Source organism: Vigna unguiculata, chromosome 4 (genome assembly GCF_037176805.1).
Source record: "Vigna unguiculata cultivar grain cowpea cultivar isolate G323 ecotype 2 chromosome 4, ASM3717680v1, whole genome shotgun sequence".
Lineage (NCBI taxonomy): Eukaryota > Viridiplantae > Streptophyta > Magnoliopsida > Fabales > Fabaceae > Vigna > Vigna unguiculata.
In genome coordinates this window covers 39,462,001-39,488,511 of record NC_140795.1, presented here as the reverse complement: position 1 = coordinate 39,488,511, position 26,511 = coordinate 39,462,001, and the positions used below count along the sequence as shown (strand labels likewise).

The 26,511-nt window shown below is 32.3% G+C and overlaps 1 protein-coding gene and 2 pseudogenes across 1 annotated transcript; 1 reads left to right on the top strand and 2 right to left on the bottom strand.

The window, feature by feature from the left end:
• The first annotated feature begins 15,403 nt into the window (after positions 1 to 15,403).
• LOC114180355 (uncharacterized) lies at positions 15,404 to 17,307 on the top strand. Its single transcript, XM_028066657.2, has 4 exons — positions 15,404 to 15,704; positions 15,801 to 15,916; positions 16,037 to 16,387; positions 17,005 to 17,307. Exons 1-4 carry the CDS (start codon positions 15,578 to 15,580, stop codon positions 17,065 to 17,067), a joined length of 657 nt encoding a protein of 218 aa, XP_027922458.1. The 5' UTR covers positions 15,404 to 15,577; the 3' UTR covers positions 17,068 to 17,307.
• Positions 17,308 to 21,724: 4,417 nt separating this feature from the next.
• On the bottom strand, positions 21,725 to 23,339 carry LOC146887147 (uncharacterized; annotated as a pseudogene).
• Positions 23,340 to 23,353: 14 nt separating this feature from the next.
• On the bottom strand, positions 23,354 to 23,964 carry LOC146887146 (uncharacterized; annotated as a pseudogene).
• Between the last annotated feature and the right edge of the window lie 2,547 nt (positions 23,965 to 26,511).

Below are 26,511 nucleotides of genomic sequence, written 5' to 3'. Positions count from 1 at the left end.
GAAATTAAAAAAAACAAAAACTAACATTTAAAAGAATTATGTATTCCACTAGGATTGATTAACAAATGTTTGAAGTAAAAGGGTCGAGCAATGATGTTCAACTTACAATGCTAACATTACCAACATCAAATACATAATACCATATGAAGCTTCAAATTTGAAACCTTCCAAGATCTTTTTCTTTTTCTTTTGTCATTCGAAATTGAAACTTTAACGCAAGGGTTATGAAAACTGTGTTGTTTACAATCATTTATGGATTAAACATCAGATACACTGTTCCTATTAACTTATTAAGTTTAGAAAACGGTCTCAAAAACCTACATTGCATGAATGTGTACTTCATGCTTCAACATTTCTCCTAGTGACACATTTTTAACTAATTCTTGTAATAACTTGTTTATGTATATTATTCCCTATAATTTAACAAAACTCTATCATAATAACTAAAACTTCATAAATAAATATTGAACCACAAAATGTTGGATATTTTTTAATAAAAATGTCAAAACAAAGTCTAATAAAACTGAAAAATATTAACAATTAACATTTATCAATAAAAAGAAAAATAAGGGAGAAGCTAACAAATCAATAAACCTAGATAACCATGCATAGGAAGCAACATTAGATACCCAACCCAAAGTAAATGAATAACTATATATATGCGTATACGTGAAGAGTTGGAATTGTGATATTTAAAAGGTTCTAACATAATGAGTCAGTTCTCGTGCCTAATGTTTCTATATCAGGAATTTGAAGCAATGCTATTAAGAGGGGTTTTCAACGTTTTCAACCTGAATGCTGCTATGCAGTGTATTTATTAACGAAACGGAACAGGCAACTAGTCCATTTCTTTTCAAAAATTAAAATAAAAAATAATTTAAAATTTTAACTTTTGTATATTATATTACTTAAAAAAAATACAAATATATAATAATAAAGGATAATGATATTTTGAACCATTTTTTTTTACTTCTAACTCATTATTTCAATCACCTATCAATTATCTATTTGATTTTTAATAGTAGTGTGACATGATGATGTAAAGGTGATTGACGTGGTGGATTAAGAAAAGTGATCAAAATATCGTTATCCTATTATTAACCATTCAAGCATCATAGTTTAATATTTGTGAGTGTAAACTATAGCAAAATGATCCAGATTTTCTCATTTGCCCACACAGGCACTAGTGCAGAATTGCATTTTTACTTCGCCTTATAGACCTCGATTAGCAAGGAACCGAAGCATATAATGACGCGGTGGCATTTTTGCAATTTCAGGCAATTTTTATGCTTCGGTTCAAGTAAAACATGAAGCCAAAAGGGGTTATAGGCTTCGGTTCAAAAAAAACCGGTGCCAAAAGGAGTTATAGGCTTCGATTAAGCAGACCCGAAGCCAAAAAGGTTGCCAGAAATTTCAAAAATGCCATTGTCGTTGCGTCTTATAGGCTTCGGTTCAAAAAAAAAACCGGTGCTGAAAGGAGTTATAGGCCTCGGGTGTCAGGGAACCGAGGCCAAAAAGCACTATATGCCTCGGTTATAAATTGAACCGAGGCCATATAGTTTAATTAGGGCTCAAAAACGCGAACCCCTTTCTTTCTCGCGCGCGCTGTCTCCTCCATTTCTCTCTGCAACTTACGGCGACTCCACCACGCGAGCTCCCCTTCTTGTGCTGCCACCGTTGTGCTGCCGCCGTCGCTGTCTCCTCTTTCTCTCTCCGCAACTTCCGACGACACCACCACGCGAGCCCCTTTGTTGTGTTGCCACCGTTGTGCTATCGCCGTCGCGTCTCGCCTCCGGCCACACTGCTCCGGCCAGTCGTCCCTCTCTCTCTGTAACTGTTCCAGCGTCCCTCCACCACCACGCGAGACCCTTTTCTTCTTCCACCAACGTTGGGCTGCCACCAAACTTTCGCGCCTCTGGCCACTCTGCTCCGGCCACCGTCGCTGCACCTCCATTTCGTGCACGAACATTTTCCTTTTTTTCCCGCAACTGTCACGCCGCGGTTCCTTTAAGGTAAATTTCCAATGCATTTTTGTTTGGTTTTCCGTTTTGTATATGTTAATTTTCAATTTTAGTTATTATGAGTGTTAATTTGCATTGAGATTGAAATTGTTTGGAGTATTTTGATTAATTTTGTGAGAGGATTGAGTCTCAATTTAAGAGCATTGTGTCTTCAAATGTAGAGCATTAAGTTTGAATTTAAGAGAATTGTAAGAACACTATAATTAAATAGGTAATATATGATGTTAAGGAAATTGTTGTTTTTGCTTTTATTTGTTACTTATGACTTTCTCTTGTGTTTTTTGTTATCTCTTGTAGCTCTCGAACGCGTTGAATTGCATCATCTTCCATTGTCATCTGTTTTTTACGCGCTCCTAGGTTCCTAATTCTAATATTTTCTTATGATGCCAATATGTTGTTTGCTTTATATATTTTATTAATTATTTGTTAAAACATGTTGTTTGCTTTTCTTATATGTGAGTTAGCCTTAGTTTCTCATTTGAGATTCAATACGAAAATTATGTATTGTCCCCGAGTTTTCATTTTGAAAAAACTACATTTTTTTTAAATTAGATATAAGAGGATACAATACTAATAATTTAAATGTATTGAATCTTGAATTGTCCGATTGGAAAGATTAATCACTTTCTAGTAATTTATTAGTGCATATATATATATATATATATATATATATATATATATATATATATATATATATATATATATATATATATATATATATATATATTAAAATACATATCTTAAAATTCATGAATATTTGTCAATTGTGTTTTGTATTGATCTTCGGGTGCATATTTGATTGTGGTTTATAATCACTTTCATTTCGTGTATCCTGAAGGTCAATGCGAAATGCTGGCAAAATTTCGTGAAATTTAAGATATGTATTTTAAAAGTAATATGTACTAATAAAATAAAGAAAGTGAATCTTCTTAAATGGTATAGGGTCACACCTTGATTATGACGTGAGCATTGATTCAAAGATTACTGAAATTGTTCACGCAATTTCAGTATGGATCGAGATTGGATTAATTTACCACGTATCAATGTTGAGTATGAGAATGGAGTAGAAGAATTTATAAAATTTGTGCAACGTTATGAGGGGAGAAGTGATGATGAGGTGAAGTTCAGATGTCCTTGTGTCAACTGTTTGAATGGAAGAAAATTGAATGCAACTCAAGTTAGGGAACATCTTATTTGTGATTGTTTCCTTAGAAGTTATACAATATGGACATGGCACAGCGAATTAATACACATTCCAACTGTTTCTCGAGCTGAATATCTTGCCGATTCCTCCATGAAAGAGCGACGGGAAGAGCAATGTGAAGAGCGAGTAGAAGAAGACAATATGGAGGACATGATACAGGATGTTGGCGCAGAAGATTTTGCACAAGCGCATGTGTATGAGACGATGTCTGTTAATGCAGAAACTCCGTTGTATGTTGGTTCAACTAAGTTCACGCGATTATCTGCGGTTTTAAGACTTATGAATTTGAAAGTGACCAATGGTTGGACAGATAAAAGCTTCACAGAATTGCTTGTGCTCTTGAATGAAATGCTTCCCGAAGGAAATACTCTACCCACTCGAAACCATGACGCCAAGAAAATTCTTTATCCGATGGGTATGGAGTATAAAAGGATACACACATGTCCTAATGATTGCATATTATATAGAAAAGAATTTGAAGATTTGAAAAAATGTCCAAAGTGTGGGTCATCACGGTACAAGCAGAAAATAAACAGTGAAGATAATGGTCAAATAGAGAAGGAAGGATCTGCTTTGAAAGTAGTGTGGTACCTTCCAATCGTACCAAAACTTAAGCGTTTGTTTGCAAATCCTAAAGATGCTAAAAACCTTAGATGGCATGCAACTGAGAGAAGATGTGACAGACTCCTTCGTCATCCAGCTGATTCAATGCAATGGAAAAATATTGATCAGGAATTTCCCAAGTTCGGTGAAGAATGTAGAAATATTCGTTTTGGCTTATCTACCGATGGAATGAATCCATTTGGTAATTTAAGTACAAACCACAGTTGTTGGCCCGTTATATTATTCATTTACAACTTATCTCCTAGACTCTACATGAAGAGAAAATACATGATGTTGTCTATGATGATATCTGGTCCAAAGCAGCCTGGAAATGACATAGATGTATATCTCAATCCTCTAGTTGAAGACTTGAAGTTGTTATGGGTTGATGGTGTTGAAGTATTTGATGTTGTTGCTTCTGAAACTTTCATGATGCATGCAATGTTATTTTGCACCATTAATGACTTTCCAGCTTATGGTAATTTGTCAGGGTACAGTGTCAAGGGTCATAAAGCATGTCCTATATGTGAAGAAAACACAACATCTCATCAGTTGAAAAACGGAAGGAAGACCGTGTATCTGCGCCATCGAAGGTTTTTACAAGCTAATCATCCTTATCGAAGGTTAAAGAAAGCATTCAATGGACATCAAGAGAATGACAAAGCACCAACTCCATTAACTGGCATTCAAATTCATGAAAAATGTAATAAAGTACATCATGTATTTGGTAAAACGTCCAAGAAGTCATCTGCATCGAGCCCTTGGAAGAAAAAATCAATATTCTTTGACCTTCCATATTGGTCGAAGTTAGAAGTCAGGCATTGCATAGATGTCATGCATGTAGAGAAGAATGTGTGTGATAGCTTGATTGGTACACTACTTAACATTTAGGGAAAGACAAAAGATGGAGTAAATGCTCGTTTGGATTTGGTTGAAATGAAGATCTGAGAAGACTTGGCACTAAGGGAGGTTGATAGGCGTACTTATTTGCCCCCTGCATGTTACACTATGTCCATACAAGAGAAGATAAGTTTTTGCTTATGTTTAATGACTGTCAAGGTACCTCAAGGATACTCTTCAAATATTCAGAGTTTAGTGTCCATGCAAGACTTGAAGCTTGTTGGCCTAAAGTCTCACGATTGCCACATCTTAATGCAACAATTGTTACCTGTAGCTATTCGTGGAATTTTACCCAAAAATATTAGACAAACTATAACGCGTTTGTGTGCATTCTTCTCTCCAATTTGTAGCACAGTCATTGATCCTTTAAAGTTAGATGAACTTCAAGTCGAAATTGTTATCATCTTGTGTCAGCTAGAGATGTTTTTCCCTCTATCATTTTTTGACATCATGGTACATTTACTTGTTCATCTAGTGAGAGAAATCAAGTTTTGTGGATTAGTATACTTAAGATGGATGTATCCCATTGAATGTTACATGAAGATTTTTAAAGAGTATGTGAAAAAGCAATATCGTCCAGAAGCTTCAATGATCGAAAGATATATTGCTGAAGAATGTGTCGAGTTTTGTTCAGATTACATGGCAAAAGCAAAAACAATAGGAGTTCCTCACAGATCATGGTTGAACAAGTGTTCTATAAGTAACATCATCCGAGGTGTGAGTGTGGTTACCAAAGATCGCGAAGAGTTGATGCAAGTACACTTATACATATTGAACAACACAAATGAGGTAATGTCTTACTTATCTGCACACAAAGTCATTGTGAAAGAGAACAATCCAAGACAATCAGAGAAATGGCATTTGATGGAGCATAATAGAACATTCATGCCTTGGTTTAAATCTGAGGTTTTGAAAGATTCGCAATGCTTTGAGACTTTGATGTGGTTAGCAAATGGGTTGAAATTTGATGTCATCTGTTATACAGGTTATGAAATCAATAATTGCACATTCTATACAAAGTCTCTAGATGATAAAAGCATAATACAAAATAGTGGAGTCAGTTTTGAAGCTGAGTCGCTACAATTTTCTACATCTAAAGATCAAAATCCCTTAGTAGGATCAATGGCATACTATGGTGTAATAGAAGAGATGTGGGAGGTTGATTATACGATGTTTACTATTCCACTGTTCAAATGTAAGTGGATTGACAATAAGAGTGGTGTCAAAATAGATGAATCAGGAATGACTCTAGTAGATTTTCGAAAGGGTGGTTATCAAGACGACCCATTTATCATGGCACAACAAGCATCTCAGGTTTTCTATGTTAAAGATCCCTCATCTGAACATTGGTTTGTCGCTCTTCATGGAAAAAAACAGATTGATCCTAATGAAGAGAATATGAGTGATCTTAATATTGCTGTCACCCACCCATTTAGAAGAACGATAAATGTTGATGAAATCCATCTAGTTGATGATGTGCACGCAATTCGAGAAGATCACGATGAAGGAATATACATATGACCAATCAATAACTTTATGTATGAATTTTATGTTTTTGTTAAAATTTAGGTGTTTTGTTAAATAATGTTTTATATATTATTTTATATGTTGCTTATTAATGTTTTTTTATGTTTTCATTTCACAGATACATGGCTGAACATTATACTTCATCAGAGGATGAAGCACCTACTAGGAGATCCACCAGATGAGCCACTAGGTTGAAAGAGCTCTTAATTAGAAGAGCTAAAGGTCAGAAAACACATGTTGATATTAACGTCGACACTGGTGAGCCTAGTGGTCGTTCTGGGGATGTCTTCAAAAGCTATTTAGCAATGTTGGCACGAGAGAGAATATCAATCCTTACGCCATCTTTTGATCATGTCACTGAAGTTGATCGGGAAATGATATGGCAAGATTTATTGGTAACTAATATTAATGTTATTAACGTTATACTTTGATTTTGTTGATAATATGATAAATATTGTTGATGACATTTTCTATATTGCAGCTAACATTTGATATTCCAAATGTGTCAACGCTTAAACAAAAATGTTTGTTATCAGTGGCTGAGAAATTTCGTGGTTTTAAGACCAAGTTGACGTCTAGGTATGTCTTTCGACATAAAAAGAATGAAAATTCATTATTGAAATACACTTGGATTGATGAAGACACATATCGTTAGTTTCTTGAGCTTCGGACATCTGAGGGATGACATGTATGTTTATTTGAAATCATAAATAACATAATTGATAATTATGCAAAATTTTAACTAATTCATAAAGTGGGTTTTATATGTTACAGGTAAAGAGAAAAAAAGGCTCAAAGCATAAGTGCTCAAAATAAAAACCCGCACATATTATCTCGTGGTGGGTATAGAAAACTTAAAGAGAAGATAATGACAGAAAAGAAAAAATCTAGGCCCTCACCTTCTGAGGGTGAAGATACTGAGCCTCCTTCACCACCATCACGTCATCAAAAGTGGAAGTTAGCCCGTTTACGCTCATCGGGCAACTACACTTTTGAATCTGCACAAGAAATCTCTGAGAAAATTGTAAGATACAATTCTTATCTAAATAGCTCGTTCATGTTTTATATTGTACTTTTTTTTATAAATTTTTTTGTTACATTGTAGGATTCGTTGGTTGAGCAGACCTCCCAAGGAGGATTCATTCCTGAAGGTCGTCATGACATACTTGCTGCTGCAATTGGACGACTTGAGCACCCTGGACGTGTGCGTGGTGCTGATCAGGAGTCGGCATACGCCAATTTTTTGGTTCCTCCTCTCGTCAGTCTTCATGCAGTCATGGTGCTGATTATGAACAAAGAATGAAGGAAATTATCACGGCGTAGGTGAGAGAAGAACTTATGCGCCAATTTGAACATTATGGAATTCGTTCGCTAGTGGATCATCCGCCAGAACTAGACCCATTTGTGCCTCCCACGGGTAAATTTGTTTTCTGTAAGTTATGAATTGAATAAATGATATTTAATAAAGTAATTGAATAACATTACTAAATCGTTGACTCTAACAGGTAGAAGGGGAAAGGGGAGTTGTTCAGCTCCACCCGGGGATGACATGGATGACACTCATCCATGTCACCTATATATTTGGGATGGTACAAAGAAGACACTAGTGGCTTGTGGAAAATTATTTGAGGCAACCACAGTTCTTCATGGCATGGAGTTATCAGAGGATGAAGTTAAGGTCACGGTAGAGGAGGTTCTCATGTCGTTTGCTTTAGTTCTTATGCCAACAGATGAGGTGTATACTGTGGCACAAGCATTCCAGTGTTTCCTCGCCTGGCCTAGAGATTTGGTTGTTATTGACCCCCCGGTACAGACTCTTAAACCCACAAATATACTACATTTTTAAGTTTACATGTTTCTTATATTCAAACTTAAATTATATTCCATTTTAACATAAATTGCATCAATATAGGAAAAACCTCAATCAAAGAAGATTCTTCTCTCTTTGGACGATCCTCTTGGTGCATTGCTCCAACTTGCAGAAATCATAGTTGATAAGCTGATGCAGGTTCCTTGGGATGCTAACATTTTTGGGAGAGATCTTGACATCCCACTTTACTTGCATTCCCAAGATGTCTTGGAGCTTGCACGGGGACAAGAGGAACTCAACATACCATTATTCAGTTATGGATTATGTAAGTCTTTTAGTCATTATATATAGTTATTTGATATATTTATCTATTTACTTATATCAAATCAATTTTTGGTTTAGGTATCTGTCTGATGTCACTGAAACTATGGGGCTGAATGATCTATATGGGTTTATAGACCCCCAACTCACTCATGAAGGCAACAAGTTTGATGACATCCAATCATATGTGACCAAATGCTTTCAACGCGGAAAAGAAATTTATTTTGTCCCTTATGTTGCTGGGTAAGTCATTTTTGTTAACTTATGAATATAATCAGTCATTTTAATGCATAACAATGAATTTATTTTCTTATCAGGCGTCATTGGCAGTTACTTGTGGTTTCCCCAAGGGAGAACCTTGCTGTGTGATTTTGCTCTTTGCATCGCCCTCCCCCCAACCATCTTAGACAAGTGATAGATTGGTAAGAACCTCAATATCAATTTTATGAATATGACATGTTATATAAAAATATCCTAACTTATTCCTTATATCATAGTTCAATTGTTGCACATAACATGTTGCTAGGGAGATCAACGACTAAGGCAAAATGTCTTGTATGGTGTTCTCTCCAGGTTTGATATTTCTATCCATATCTTTATAATTTTTTGCTTGATTTTCTTCCTTAATTAATTGTAACGTTGTTGATATAATGTAGTGTAATAGACAAACCGACTCATATGAGTGCGGTTACTATATAATGCAATGGATGACAACCATTATGTGTGCTCGTATTACAACAAATTGGGAAACGGTAATATATATTTGAATTAAAATGAATACTTTGCAATATTTCCTTTTTATATACTAACTTAACTTAATCTATTATTTTGTAGACATTCAAGAGTCTTGCCGTAATTCTCGCAAAGTTCATAAAGTTTGGTAAGATAGCATGTGCCAAATATATAATTGAAATGTACAATACTATTGATTAGGACATGTATCTTGATTGTAAATGATTTGTAATTGTCTTTTAAATGAATTTTAATTGTGGATGTGTTATAAAATATTTAGTTCTGGTCTATTCTGGTATGTGCTGGGTGTTGAACAAAATTTGCAGGTTTAAATGTGGGAATAACACCAAAACAGAAACTGCATTAAAAAAACACCATATTAGGCCTCGGTTCATATCAGAACCGAGGCAAAAAGCACACATATGGCCTCGGCTGGAACCAAAACCAAGGCTAAAAGGGGATCGAATTTAAAAAAAAAAATTGAAAATAAATTGCACATATGGCTTTGGGTGGAACCAAAATCGAAGCAGAAAGCTAGGCTCTATTGCCTCGGGTGCCTTTGAACCGAGGCAGAAGAGGGCTCTATGGCTTTGGTTCTCAACCGAGGCCAAAAGCTATCCTCTTTTGGTCTCGCCCCAATATGCTTTGGTTCGGGAACTAGTGCAGAATATTAAAAACAACTGATGCCAAAGCCCCTTCCTACACTGGTGAGGATCAACCCAAAATAAATGAAATGAATTGAAACAAAAGTCTTCCATGAAAAACAAATTGTATATCATTTGAAAAAGTAATCCACAATAAATAAATAAATAAAAAGCAATCCAAAGTGCTTTCATAGCTTTCCTTTTGCCCATTGTTTTTCTTTCTCTTATTTATTATTATTATTACTCTAATATATATATATATATATATATATATATATATATATATTAATTAGAGGAAACACATTTTAAATTAATTTGATATTGATCGATTTACCTTTAACATGTGTTTCTGTTATTTGGTAAAAGCTTAACTAGAGAAAAATATTGCATCAACATGGTATTTCAAGTTGTAGAGATATTGTGGAGAATTAGCATATGATAAAGAGACAGAGGTGTTCCATTCTGACTTTCATTATGGTCTGTTGATTCAGCAACATCACCGCATGTTAGAGTTAAACTTAAGTTGAAAGTAAAAAAAGGAAAGTGTCACTAAAGAATCTAAATGAGTTAAAAGAAAACGAAAAATGATATTTAGACACCAAAAGTAGACTCATTTTTGACATCAGACCCACATGATATTTAATTTGTAATTTAAAGTTTAATAAAAATGGAGAAGAGAATTTACGCACGTTTGGGTCAAAATTTAAAGAGAAAAATTGCTATTCTAAATCCAAACGTGCACTCGAAGCTTTCATCACCACAGCAAGCTCTTCTTCGATTTTTGTTTTCCAGTGTTTCTTAGATTTGTTTCTCATTTCTAATCATGTTGAGATGAATACGTGAACTGTTTGACTTGTTTCCATAGCAATTTCATGGATCATCACATATAATTTTGCAATTGCGCTTTTGATTGTTAATTTTATTAGATTAGGGTTCGTGAATTAGGATTTTACATTTTACTCTATCATTCTGCATGATTTCAATTTCTAAATCTAATTGTTGTTCATTCAAATTGTTTTACATCTTTAATTTGTTCATCCATCCTTTCCATGGTCACACTCGAATTTGCCATGCGTCTTCTCACATGAACATCTGTGCCTTTTTTAGTTTTTCATTGTTTAGGTTCTGTTAGCATATTCTTTCATTAGTGTAGATTATTATTTTTAACTCGCCTTATATGCCTCGGTTATCAAAAAACCGAAGCATATAATGGCGCGGTGGCATTTTTGCAATTCCACCCAACTTTTATGCCTCAGTTCACAAAACACCCGAAGCCAAAAACGGTGTTATGCTTCAGTTGATAAAAAATTGGTGCCAAAAGCTAGCATATGCCTTGGTTGCGGAGAATCGAAGCCAAAAACTCACATATTTGGCCTCGGGTGATTGACAACCGGTGCCAAAATGCGTGCCCTTTTTTCTTTTTCTTCTTCCCTGCCGCAGTCTCTATTTCTCTCAACAACTCCATTTCTCTCTTTTCTCTCCCTGCAACTTAGCCAAAATGCGTGCCCTTTTTTCTTTTTCTTCTTCCCCGCCGCAATCTCCATTTCTCTCAACAACTTCATTTCTCTCTTCTCTCTCCCTGCAACCTACCCCTAAATGCGTGCCCTTTTTGCTTTTTCTTCTTCCCCATCGCAGTCTCCATTTCTCTCAACAACTCCATTTCTCTCTTCTCTCTCCCTGCAACCTACCCCTCCACCGTCGCTGCCACCATGTTGCTCCAGCCACCATCGAGTTGCCGCCGCTGGTTCGCTGCACCTCCATTTCCTGTTTCCTTGATTAAATTTTACATGTAGTTTTTAGGGTTTGTTGAAAAGGGTGGCTGAAATGCAAAGTGGAAGAGGGGTTGAAACTAGGGGGCTCAAACGTTGGCAGATCTGGGCACTTGGGTTTTGGGTTTGCTCATTGTAAAAAATATGGAAGTTTCTTCAGCTTAGAAATGATGGCTTTTAGAACAAGGTTGGAACTAGAAGAGGATTCTGAATTTGAGTCATTTAGGAGTTGAAAGTGTTGAGTGGCTCTCTTCCTGTGGGGGAGAATTGGCATTCCCCTGAAAGAGCCAGCGCCAGAAGAATTGTAAGATGCTGACAATGAGGAGGAAGAAGCTGAGATGGGTCCATTGTGTTCAGTAAGAGGTGCTTTCATGGATCTGCTGGAAGCATCGTTGTTGATGTTGCATCCATTTAGAAACAACCTTTTCTTGTGGATATCTGGGGTTGATGTGTATATGGCCTCGGTTCTTACGTTACCCGGGGCAGAAAAAGCGCTTTATGGCTTCGGTTAACACCCGAGGCCAAAAGTCATACCTTTTGGCCTCGCCCCAATATGCCTCGGTTTTAAAACCGAGGTAGAATAACAAAAACAACTGGGGTCAAAAGCCCTTATTGCACTGGTGTTTGATCTGTTTAGATTAAGTTACTTATGACGTATGTGGGGAGCACTGATGGATTAAGTGGGAGTTATGTTGGATATTTTGGTCATTAGTTGCATTTCTTAAAGGAAAAAAAAGCTTTAATGTAAACAAAAAATGTTGAATCTGGACATAATATATAAGACAAAAAGGAATTCCATTATCACTAAATTCAATAGCACCTTATTTGGATGGTGCGCATGAAAAAAAGTCTCATAAGTTACTTATGACGTATGTGGGGAGTATTGATGGATTAAGTGGGGATGTATGTTAGATATTTTGATAATTAGTTGTAGTTCTTAAAAGAAAAAAAAAATACAATGTTAACAAAAAATGTTGAATGTAGACATAATATAAGACAAAAGGATTTCTATTACAACTAAATTCAATAACACCTTATCTGGATGGTGGCTATGAAAAAAAAAGTCTCATAAGTTACATATGACGTATGTGGGGAGTACTGATGGATTAAGAGGGGAGTTATGCTGAATATTTTTGGTCATTAGCTATAGTTCTTAAATGGAAAAAAAAACTTTAATGTAAACAAAAAATGTTGAATGTGGACATAATATAAGACAAAAATGAGACAAACAGTTCACGTGTTCACCTCAACATGATTAGAAATGACAAACAAATCTAAGAAATACGGGAAAAAAATCGAAGAAGAGCTTGATGTGGTGATGAAAGCTTCGAGTGCGCGTTTGGATTTGGAAAAACAGTTTTTCCTCTTTAAATTTTGACCCACACATGCATAGATTCTCTTCTCCATTTTTCATTTTTATTAAACTTTAAATTACAAATTAAATACCACGTGGACCCAGTGTCAAAAATAATACTTTTGGTGTCTAAATATCATTTTCGAAAAGAAAAATTTGTAGTGTGTTGTGTTAAATCTATTATTTCAACACTGGTTAATTTTGTAAAGTTATAATTGATATTATCATATTTTTATTTTTATCTTTTATTATTGTTTTATTATTATCTTTTAGATATTTCATATTTTATTTAATAAACTTGAAAAAGATAAATATTTAATTTATATTTTATAAATATATAAAAGTTTAAATATTTAAGAAGGTTAGCAAAGAATCAGTATATATTACCGAATATTAAAATAATATAACAACAGAATTGGTTATCTAATTGTTCTTTATTTATTATTATACATCATTATAATATTTGAAGAACATAACAAAATTTAAAAATATGGTAGATATAAATGTGGACATTGTCGACTGAAGAAAGAAAACTTCTATAGGGTAATGTCTTTTGGTCTCAAAAATGCTGGAGCAACCTACCAACAGCTGATGGACAAGGTTTTCAGTCATCTAATGGGACAATGTATCGAAGTATATGTTGACGACATGGTTGTCAAGTCTCCAAGTCATCACCAACATGCCGAGGACCTATCAGCAGTCTTCTCTGCACTACGCCAATACAACCTTCGCCTCAACCCAGACAAGTATGTATTCGGCGTCGACAATGTGTCCTTGTTCTATATTTTTTTTTTGGACTATGTTCTTTCTTTCAACTTTTTAGATAAATGTGAATTTAATAATATTTATTTATAAAGTTTGACTTTAAAAGAGTAATGAAGGTGAGAGAAGTAATAAATATTAAAATAATTTATTTATTTACTAAAAGTAATCATTACTATGTGGTACTCTAGTAGTGCATCTCATCACCTCACACACATGATCATGTTTACGGCCAAACAACCCTATGATGATCTTAAATTTCAAATAAAAGCACGAGATGGTATGTACTAAAATAGAATAGTCACACAATTTTTTTATATATCACACAAACTTGATAATGATTTATCAGCTAGTTTATTTATATTGTTATCACGGTACTTTAGGTATGATTAGGTTAAAACATGTTATTAACATGTCTTTTAAATCATGGTGATTTTATGTTAGTGTGAATATCGTTGGTTGATCATCTTATCATACGAATAATGTGTGAATCGATCACAACCCTTTTAGTTGAGAAATGGATTGCGAAACCAAGTGATTCTAATTCTAATAATAGATAATTGTGTACATTAAGACAAGCTTTCACCACCCTACATACCACTTTTCTAACCTAATATGTTTCAATAACTGTATACGTGTGATCTTAACACCAGTACTACGACATATAAATAATAATAATAATAATATTAATATTAATAATAATAATAATATATTATATTATATTATAATATAAGTAAAAATGAATGTTGAGATCAGACGCATATCATATTTTTCATTCAATTGAACATAAATAATATATCATTAGGACAACAATGTCTTATAATTTAGCATATGATTGTTTATATTCCCATCGTTAACGTCTTTCATAAATTTAGAAAAAATATAAAATGTGCACTTAAACAAGAAAGCTCAGTTGTAACTGAATTAAATTGATCCTCAATACTTTAAAACAATCAAATTTTTAATAATTAATTAAAGATGGTAATATTAGTGACTATTTAGCCAATGATTTTAAAATTGATTGGTTATGTGATTGATTGCTATTTGTTTTTAATGACTAATGTGATGATTAAGAGTGTTAACTACCGATTTACCCCTTTAGCCACCAATTTTATCGATGATTAAAATGTCTCTTTTAATAGTAAATACTTAACAGAAAAAATGTTTTATTTATAACCTAATGTACAAAACTTCGTTACTGAGTATTCTTTAAACTAGTATGTTTCGTATCTAAAGAAAAAAATTCATTTATGGACCCAAATTTGTCATATGACCATCACAGTATCATAGACTAAAAATGGGCACATTCAAACAATTTTAACCAATATAAATAAATCTCAAAGATTAAGGAAAGAGCAAAACAAAAAAAAAAAAAAAGAAGATAATGAGAAATTTGTTTTTTCTCCTTGACTCTCAAAGGTGACCGTAAAATTATACAAGAAATGGGGTGAAAGAGTTGTTCTGTTTTATAAATGTTGATTATAAATAATTATTTGAGACTATTTTTTTTTTTTTAAATCACACACTAGAGTATTCAAATTATCAATCAATATAGTTAAACTTAGTAATTAAAATATATGCATATGTTATGTTGTACACTACATATCATATAATATATATATATATATATATATATATATATATATATATATATAAAATAAAAGTAAAAAAAGATATTTATATAATTTACATCAGTTTCTGCTTTAAAGTTTTGAATAGAGTTTGGTGTAGACCAAGTTTTTTCTTCTGAAAATTTAAAAGTTTGGTTCCCCACTAACTCTCTTTCGCTGTTTCACCACCCAAACAATTTTCATATATCATTTCTTTTCTTGTTCCTTGATTTTCAAATAGGCCAGATATAACATAAAAGCCACAAAGTCTCCATAAACTCTTCGAAATTTTCCTTCAAAAGCAAAGCAAATCAGTGAAAATGTCTGTTTCCATTTTCTTCTTCACACTTCTACCTTTACTATTCCACTCTTCTCATTGCACCACCATCACAGTTGATGGATCTTCAGAGTGGAAGAACCCCACTGTTCACGTCGGAGATTCCATCAGTGAGTACTACCACTAACTCAACACCTCAGAAAACAATGGAATCTCTGTTATGAGCATTTTTTAACACTAGCAACTAACATCGCTTCATGTCTCAGTTTTCAATCACAAGCAACACTACAACATCTACATTTTCAAGAACCAGAATGCCTTTGATCTCTGCAATTTCACACAAGCCACTCTTCTCTCCAATCCCAACACTGCCTCCTACACTGTAAGACCCTCCTCCCTTCAAAACTTTTCATCTGGGTGCTTTGTAAATCCTTCCAAAACCATTGATTTTGCAGAAAAAAAAAAAGGTTATTTTGACCATTATGTATGTTAATGTTGTCAGTGGCATCCATCACGACCTGGTTTCTTCTACTTTAGCTTCAATGATGGGTCTCTCATGGCATGCCAAGCTTCTGAGAAGCTAGCCATTGAGGTGACCTCAGCGGTTTTAGCAGCCACACCTGAAGGTTCAGCAATGTCACCATCTCCTTTGTTTTCATGGCATTTTAATACTCTGCATGAGGGTTCACCTGCTCCTTCACCTTCATCAAGTGTGGCAACAGCTCCATTGGTACCATATAAAAGTGGCAGCGTGCCCTTCATCACCAGTAACCCTGCAGTGCCTCTTCCCACCGATGAAGTTGACTCTGCTACTTTACACCCTCTTCCCACCTCTTGTAGCCATCAACAACAGGTGCCTTCTCTTTCACATTTTTTTTATAACATTCTTGTATCTTACCGTTAGATTTACGGAGGAGGTTTTATTCGGAAGAACAAATACTAACAAAACCTGAGTTTAATGAGATAAAACATTGACACAAATAAGTTTATAAATCTTTATGTTTATATAATATTTTATTTTCTATTTTTTAACCGATGGGAGACTTAAACCCGTACTGGATTCCTAATCTTACGGCTTGAAATTTCGTTTTCGAATAAAAACAAAATAGTCTTGTGGGCTTGGGAAAATTTGTGGTAAGACAAAAAACAAAAAGAAACTGTAATAAATATATATATATATATATATATATATATATATAATAAAAGCATTTATTTCTGTAATAGATTGATTATCTGATGATCCTTCTGCATTTGAAAATGTAGAGATTTCTAACATGACAATAGAAACTGGACTATATTATAGTTTATGTTATAGTGTACTTGCTTGTTACTTTATTTTGAAGGAAACACATGATAATGAGTTAATTATTATGAGAGTTATAAAGTATATTATAGCGGTGGCATTCACTTATTCATCATATTTTGGTAGGTTACACTGATTTGGGTCTGTTCTATTATTGGTGGTTGCAGGTGATGATTGGATCATTTGGACTTGTAGTAGCTGTGCACACCATTACTTCACTGCTGCTTTAAATTGAGTGAGATAGAGAGAGTGTGAATAGGGTTTCACCATTACTTCACTGCTGCTTTAAATTGAGTGAGATAGAGAGAGTGTGAATAGGGTTTCACCAGTGACTCTTATTGAGTCTAAAGGTAGCTATAAGAAATTATTATACCATGTATCAAGATGCTCTTACACTATCTTTCAATTGGTGTTTGCCATTTTTCTTCTTCTTGGATTCTGGAGCAGAATTCATTACCATATTTGCTTTCACATATATCACTATAAGAAAATGATGGAGTAGTGACTAATTTTACGATCCAAAAATATGCTTAGAGATTAATTTAGAAATTAATTTCATAATTAAAGATTAATTTAGAGACCAATTCTTTGAGTAGCCAAAACTTTAATAGTTAATGTTAGTAACCAATTTAGAGACCAATTCATAATAGAAACTAGGGTTAAATATGTTTTTGATGCCTTAATTTTCACTGAAAATTGGAATTAGTTCATCTTCAAAATTTTTGACCAATTTAGTTCTTCATCTTTAAAAATACGTGAATTTAGTCATTTTAATCAAATTTTGTTAAGTTTATTTGATGTTTTAAATTCATTTCATGATAACATTTGAGTTGTTTATACCATTTGACACAATTTTGCTTCAATTTTAGCTTAGTAAAATACGTTTAAAATGTCAAATAATCTTAATAAAATTTGGTAAAAATGACTAAATCTACTTATTTTGAAAGATGAAAGATTAAATTGGTCCAAAATTTTGAAAAGAGATTAATTACAATTTTCACTTAAAATTAAGAAATAAAAATATATTTAATTCTATAAACTATATTTTAATTATTAATTTAGAAACCGGTTATAATTTTTTGAAACTATTTTAAGTAATGATAATTCTTAACTATTTGTTAGTTTATGCCTCAAATTAAGCCCCTCACCACATGTCAGTGTGTCACTTTCTATGTTCATAGTACATTTGGGTGCCCAACAACACCTATTAATTCATAGTGTGTCATCCAGCTTAGCCTAGTTGACCAATGCATGGTGCAATAAAGCCACATGCTGGTGGGGGAGCTATGAACTGTGCTGTGTTTCTTTTTCACCACTTCATCACTGACACAAATAAATTGCTGGTCCAATAAAGCCACCATTCCCAACTTATCCCCAAAAGTTTTCTTCTTGCTTCAATTTCAAAATAGATTCTCTATGATCTATATTACAAAGTAAAACTTTTTCTTTTCGTATGATTCAATACAAAATGAAACAAAATGGGAATATATCAGTATTATATGTCTTTTACAGAAATATTTAATGCTTGAAATATTTGCGAGTTTGGGAGGTAGACAGAGAAAAATAAGATACCATCTCAAATCACTTTGGATTCTCATGTCGGGTTCTATGTGTTTTTCCTCTAATGTGCTCCCAAAATTTAGTCATCAATATTAATTTTGAAAATTTAAAATACATTAAAAATAATTTAAAATATTAATATTATATATTTTTAATGTTTAGTAGAAGATAGTATCAAAATTAATTTTCGAGAAAAAATTTATACTACAAGAAAATTCTCAATTAGAAACCAATTTTGTGAACTAAAAGTAGTTAGTCACTATAATGACTAATTTAGATACCAATTTACAAAATTAAAAAATATTGATTACTTAAACAGTTACTATAATAAATAAAAAAATTATAATTGGTTATTAAATTGGTGACTAATTAATTAGAGACCAATTTTTAAACTAAATCATTTTGGTAGCTAAAACTTAAGTAGTTAATTTTTAGTAACCAATTTTCTTTGGTAGCAAAACTATAGTAACTAATTTAAAGACAAGTTTAGTGACCAATTACAATATTTTATTCATAATAGTGACTATTTTTAGTAACCAATAATTTTTAGTTTTGTAAATTAATATCTAAATTGGTTATTATAGTTACTAATAATTATTGATCACTAAATTGGTCACTATTTAGAAATTTTCTTGTTCTAGTGTTATTGCATGTTAAATACTTTTTCATCTTTGTTATGACGAGGGTGTTTTTTTTCTATCTTGAGATATTTCACAATTTATAAAAATTTATGAAATAAAAGGATTATTTCATTTGAATTATTATTACATCATGTATATCCAACGTAAGTGTAATTAAAAAATTATCTAAAATGAAAAGAAAAAAAAAAATCAAATTCCAAGTTATGTTGACTCTGGTTCTGATAAAATCCACATGTGTGGGATTGTATTATGAAATTTGGTGTAGACATGAAGAGTTGGTAACGGTATTAAATGGCCTTGGTCCATGCATGAGATCAAAACAAACTAGTTTCTTTCATATTGAGACTTACATGTAAAATGAGTTTGTATTGCATAGTCGGTATTCACTTTGTGACCTCCAGGAATAAATTAGGGAAATGTACGTTTTGTTTCCTTTCTTTATAAACCTGAAAATTACCACAAAGGATGAAGAAAAATATATAATAACAAAAGCTGGATCCCTCACTCCTACTTTCTAATCATAGTATTTCTTCAATCACTAGGAAATGTATAATTTTATTAAATTTAAGTGTATTATATATCATAATTTAGGATAACTAAACGAATGTAGAATATTTATTGGATGAGTGGTCCTATATATAATAGATATATTAGTGGTTCTACTTGGTGAAATTATTAGTGATGATACTTGTCCTTAGAAAGTTGTTTATTGTTATATGTATGAACATTTCATTGAAGTCCTTGAAATGTAGCATTCACCGTTGCGCAAAACTATCCAACATAAAGCTACCAGGGAAAGTAACAAGTGAAACCATCAGTTGTATATCACATATGGACGAACCCTGTTAGAAAAAAAAAAAACATTTTTAGTAATTGACGAAATCATTAGCTAAATGTGACTAACGTCCTAGTCACACCGAATATAAATAATGACTAAAACTTTAGTCGCATAATAGTTAGCTTCTGATTTAAAAATTAGTGGTTAAACAACCATCAAAATTACAGTTGTTAATTAGTCATTATAAATTTGGTGACTTTAAAATATTTTGAAACCAATTTAGCAATTAAACTTTCGATCACTAATTCGGTCGCTAATAGGGATGTATTTTAATTTAATGAAATAGTTTTTGGTCGCTAATTAGGTCACAAATAAATATGCTTTTTTATTTAATTAAAATGGTATTGGTGGCGAAATTGATGACTAAATCAGAGGCTAAATCGATGTGTAAATTGGTGGCTAGATCCGTGATTGAACAAGTGACTAAATCAATCTACTTATATTTAATTTTTTACCTGCTTATAAATGTTGCATATTTAATTATACTAAATAATAATAAACTACAATCAGTGGCGGAACTATTGAATGACATAGGGGAGCCATGGCTCCCCCAATTTTTTTTTTTGGAATTTATTATATAATATATATATATATATATATACATATATATATTTTTTAAAATTATATTTATATATTATTTATATTAAGTTTATATTATGGAAATTATAATAAAAGATAAAATAAAAAATTTAATGGAGATATTGATTTATAAAAGAGATTATCATGAAAGTGTATGAGGAGAAATAAATACAAAGAGATAGATTGGAAAACAAAAGTTAGGAAACACATAGATTGAGATTGAAGTATACATTCACATGATCTCTCACAATGTTAGTATCTTATTATGATCTATGTATGTTAGATTTATGATTCTTTTAGTATGTTTCTTCAAATTAAGTTTATCCCAAATTAGTATAAACCTAATTATGATTTTAGGGATTCTTTTATGAAATTGGTATGAACCCTAATTATATTTTTTCTCAAATTATTATAACCCTTAATTATGAAATTTAGGGATTTTGTGTTTTCCGCTTACTATGGTAATTTTTTTTTAAGTTTTGAATTTATACTTATTTAATTAAAGTGGTATGAGTATTGTTATGTTTTGCATTGTGGTAATTGTGATTTGTGAATATAAATTTTATCTTTTTCTAAATAGGTGATATGTGATAAATTTATATTAGAAAGATTATGATAAAGAGTAAAAAAATTGATTATTTTTTTAAAGAAGAAGGTTTGTGATAAAGATGAAAAAAGTGCATATACGTTTAACTTTTCATGAGAACCAAGAATTCAACACAAAGAAAAACAAATCTCTAAAGTTCATAGACTTATATATAATGAATTTAAAAATTTATTAGAACGTAATCCAGGGAAAGTATCGTCAATTTTGACAATACCCACTCAATTAAATTCATGAGGTACGAAGAGCTTATCTAAAATGATATTCATGGTTTGGTATCATGATATAATAGCGAATAATAGTCATATTTTTTTGAATTCTACTATTATGTGTGCTTTGTTTTAAGAAGAGGAAATGAAGAGAAAAAATGAAAAACTTTTTTTTTTCTAACTAAAAATTATATATAACAAATCTAATTTGGCACCCCTAAATATTTTGTCCAAGTTCCGCCACTGACTACAATATATAATGTAACCAAAAATAGAATTAGTTCTAAATACATATGCAAGATTAAAGTCGACATAAAATTAAACCTAAATAATGCTCATGTGGACTACCATAACTAGAACGATCTACTGCATCATCTCCATTGCTAGGAGGATCAAAAGGCATGCCATAAGATTTTTCAACTAGATGTATAAAACAAGTTTCATATGCTCTTCTTGTCAGCATATACATTCCTCATATTGCTCATTATCTTGCATCAATTGTGTCATCTTTTCCTTAAATGTCTTATCCTTAGCTTTGAATTCACCACCTCTACCCATTGGTGTCGTCTACAAGTGAAAATTATTTCATATATAACATTCGATAGAGGTATGAAATTAGAACGATTAATTTTCAATAAAAAATGAACTAAGTATGATAAAAAGACTCAAACATGATTGTGTTTTCTACAAATAAATGTGTCAGTTATCTTGCATCTAATTCACTGCAATTATTAAAAATCACAATCATATTAATGTAAATAATTATTAATACGAGATATACAATCAATTTTAATACATCAGTTACCAAAGAGGTATCTATGTCATCAAAATCACTATCAATGTCATCCTCACTCTCACTTGAAATGTATTCCCCCTCATATTCTTCATCTAAGTTTGTTTGATTTAGTAAATTTATAGCTTTTTCTTTGCTCCCACCATCAACATTAGGGGTGGCAATATTAAGCCTGTTGGCCCATAAAAGCCCGTAGCCCGCACGGGCTGGCCCACTAGCCCATTTAAAAAAAAACTTGCACTTGTGAATATCAGTTACTTTCCTTCTGGACTTCTGCATAAACGTTCCAAATTCTTATATGACTGGAAAACACAAGTATTATGTATTTTTGAATGTGCTAAAATTTGAATAATACATCGTATATATCAAAGTACAAATATGAATTTGATGAAAATGTTGAATTATCAATTTATCATCCAACTTCCCAAAGTCTTTGCTTAATTTTGTGAACTTGTTAAAGTTTCCCAATTTGTTGAACATTGAAAGCTTTATCATAAGAATCTTATTTAAAAAAAATAGCCAGGCTAGCCCGTAGGCCTGTATTTATGCGGGGCGGGCTAGAATTTTTAGCCCGTGTTAAAAATGTAGTGTGAGCTAGCCCAACTCGTATTGCCACCTCTAATCAACATCAGTAAGAGAATCATGAATGAAGTATGAATCAACATGTAGCATTACTTGAAGTTATAGAAGCTCATTATCTTGGTATGGAGTCTCATGCTCAATTTGCCTTACTGTATTATCAATAATTCTGCTGCGAGCTATTGTCTTAATTACTCCCAACCAACCACGGTGTCCCTTGGGATATTTGGTGTCATAAACTTGTTCTACTTGTTTTACAAATATAAATGGATCATATGTTTTATTATATCTATGTGATTTCTTTACTTGGACGATTAGATACTTATTATATGCTTTGGTTACTATATTAGTAGTATTATCAAACCATTTACATTGAAAGGGAATTAAATTCATGATTGGCAAGCCAATAAACTCCACTTGAATAATATTAGACAATACTCCATAGAAATATGACTCCGATTGACCATTGCTTATTTCAACATGATTAGGATAATAAAATGAGGCAAATGTTGATGTTTCCTCCACCAAGTAAGCTTCACAAATAGAGCCCTCCACCCTAGCTTTATTATTCACTTTCTTTTTTGGGAAGTGTAAGAACCTAATAAATAATATAGTCATGCATCATTTAAAATATTGAAGAAATAAACAACAAAGAATGTAAAAGTGATTAGTAATTGTATACCTCTCAAATGGATACATTCAACGATATTGGACTAGACCAGTAACTTTTGCCTCATAAGATAGATGAATTGGAAGATGTTCCATGGAATCAAAGAAGCTTCGTGGAAATATTTGTTCCATTTTACACAATACACAGGTATATTTTCTCTTATTACTCTTATGTGTTCAACATTTGAGTGATTCTAACATCCTTCCCACAAGGATGTTTGCACATCAACAAGTCAAAGAAATTTTGGGTTTCAGGATCAAGGTTTTCTTCCATGTACTTTGAGGGTCCAGCATGATCCATGATTGTTTGATGGAAAGGACCTAATTCTTCCCTTTGCTCACAAGTTCGATAAGTTGAACTCCCAATATCCACTTGGGAGAATTGTGGCAAATCTTCACCATGATTTGTCCATCAAATATAATTAGGCATGAATCCCTCTTGGTAAAGATCCAATCCAACATGATCCACATACTTAAAAACTTTACACTTACATTTAACACAAGGACCTCTTAACATTTCACCTTGTTCTACAAACTTTTCTTGATCAATAACATATTGAAGGAACTCATATACTTCTTCTCTAAATTCATCTGTCAGATGTTTATTAGCATCCAATCTTTTATACATCCTCTTTCTACCTTCGAGGATTTCCATCAATGCAAACTGACTACAACAAATGGTATATACAATGTGATTAATGAACTAACATGCATTCTTATTAAACTCCTCAATTCTTATATGAACATTATTTGATAGAACAACATATTACTTACACAATTACATTCTTCAATGAAAACAATCTTTTAATCACACTAAAATTTAAATTAAGCATGAATAAGATTAAATACTGAACAAGTCAAAAACTTATTGTAGGTGCACAACTCCTATAAGCAAGCTAATCTTGTGAGTTTGTCTGGAATACATGAGAGGAAGAGATGGAAAAAGAACCAATATAATAAAAAATAAACAATATAAATAATTCACCAAAGTATAATATAAAATAATAAAAGGCAAATTGACATTTCAATCGAGCTTTTTATATGATGGAAAAGTATGTAACACGATCTATATAATCAAATGGGTTGAATAAGTTGATCTACCACGTTAACGAATTTTGACCCACGTAAGAAAAACATGGTTCATGACTCCTTCACAGAGAAAATATCTCACCCATTGAATTCCCTCCTAAGTTTCCTTGATTGCCTCCTAATACCACCCTTATAATTCTAACTCTAATGCTCATCATAGCAATAGAAATCTTGTTAATAGTTAAACTTAAATATGAAAAAAAAATGTTGATCCTTACAAATCAGCCTTGGGTAGGATTAGCCTGTATGGCTTTCGGCAACCTACTTATAGTTTTGTTGACAATAAAAATACAAAACCAAATATACCTAAAAACCAATATATATTTATACATAGACATGTATAAACACCAAGGATGAATATAGAGTATAAATAATAGCACTAATTATCTTTTCATTGTGTTTTAAATTTAATAGTAAAATAACATAATTATTTGTATTTTATTTATCATACTAAAATAATTATGATAATAAATATGTAAGAAAAATTGTAGGTCCTTGGTTTTGGAGAAAAGAAAAAAATGAACCAAAACTTGTTAAATTGACTTAAAAGCTCCATAGTCCACATAAAGCAAGCTTGGGCATTGGATTCAAGATTAAAGTGAATGAAAATAAAACTTGAAAGAGAGATAGGTAATATCAATTCATCGTAAAAGTTGGATTTGACTCGTTAAAATGAGTAAAGGATAACATGTGTTTGAAAATACATTTTCTATGTTAGTTTGTAAGAATTCACCTAAAATAACTAAGAGACACAAAAGCTATTGTAGAGAACTTTTATCATGATGCATAAATGTATTATAGTTGTTTGATTGATAAATCATGGTAACCTTAAAGCTACCACATGTGGTGGGAAAACGAAATATCCCCATGGTATCTCCTATAGTTAATTCTAAAAAATGACAAATTTTACACATTCTAATAATCATGAAATGGAGATGTAGTTTTAGATTCAAGAATTTAAAATACATGATAACTCACTTGAGAGGAAAATTTCAATAAAGGAAATGTCACGAAAATCACCTTTTTCCAACATCACTACCATTTCTAGCCAAGATTTCAGTTATACCTTATGTTCCCCCAAGTCTAAGTTCCCTAGACATCTAGCTATAAAGAATGTTTCTCCAAAGTCTAAGTCCTCTAGGCCTCTAGCTATAAAGAGAGACTGTAATAGTAATGGACTGAATTCAAGTTCTAAAAAGATTGTGACCCCAAGACATACCATCAAAACTCTAACTCTAAAGAGGGAAAAGTATAATAGATTATGACCCCAAGACACAACAAATACAAGAGATTGTTTATTTACCCACTTCATAAGGTCAAAACTCAAAACTACACATTCTATTATAAGAAATAAGCCTAAGGCATTGTTAATAAATGTTACATATATTTTGAAGTTTTATTATTAAACTTTACTTTATATACAACTATCCATTATTAATTTTCAAAAGGGTAAGGTTCTGGGAATATCCATCAATGAGATACGTATCATGGTTATGTTGCATAGTGATGTCAAAGAACTAAGCTAGAATAGACCACAAATTTTACTCAATTTGTTGTTCAATTAAGTGGCATAAAAGGGTTGTGGTAGAGGTGGGCCAAATTCTTATATGTAATTCACTATTATTGGGGATTCTTCATGAAAAAGTAACTGAGGTCTAATTAAGCTTTGGTTCAAATGAACGGTTCAAAGAAAAAATAGACAAATTGTTTGCACTATACACAACAACTAGTGCTGGAGTACTGCAAAGTTTGAAAGAGTTATTTCATCTTTGCAGCTCCTCCCGTAAAAAAATAGATGGCAACACAAAATTTTTCAACCAAGTTGCGGTTCGGTAATTGCAAGGAAAAGAAAAGAGATGACCATGGTAGGGTTTAGGGTTTGGCACAAAATGTTAGAGCAAGTGAGACGAAATAGGATTTGGAGGCAAAATAAAAATCTATTAATTTGGGGGCAAGTTGAAAACAAGGAGGCTAATACCGAATATAATTTAGCCACCAAAATATATTCAGTCTCCAATCTTTTAATTAAGTGGGAAATTGGACTTCTATTTAGCCACTGAAACACCTTTGGTCGCTATATAACCACCAAAACGAATTTGGTTGCTAATAAACC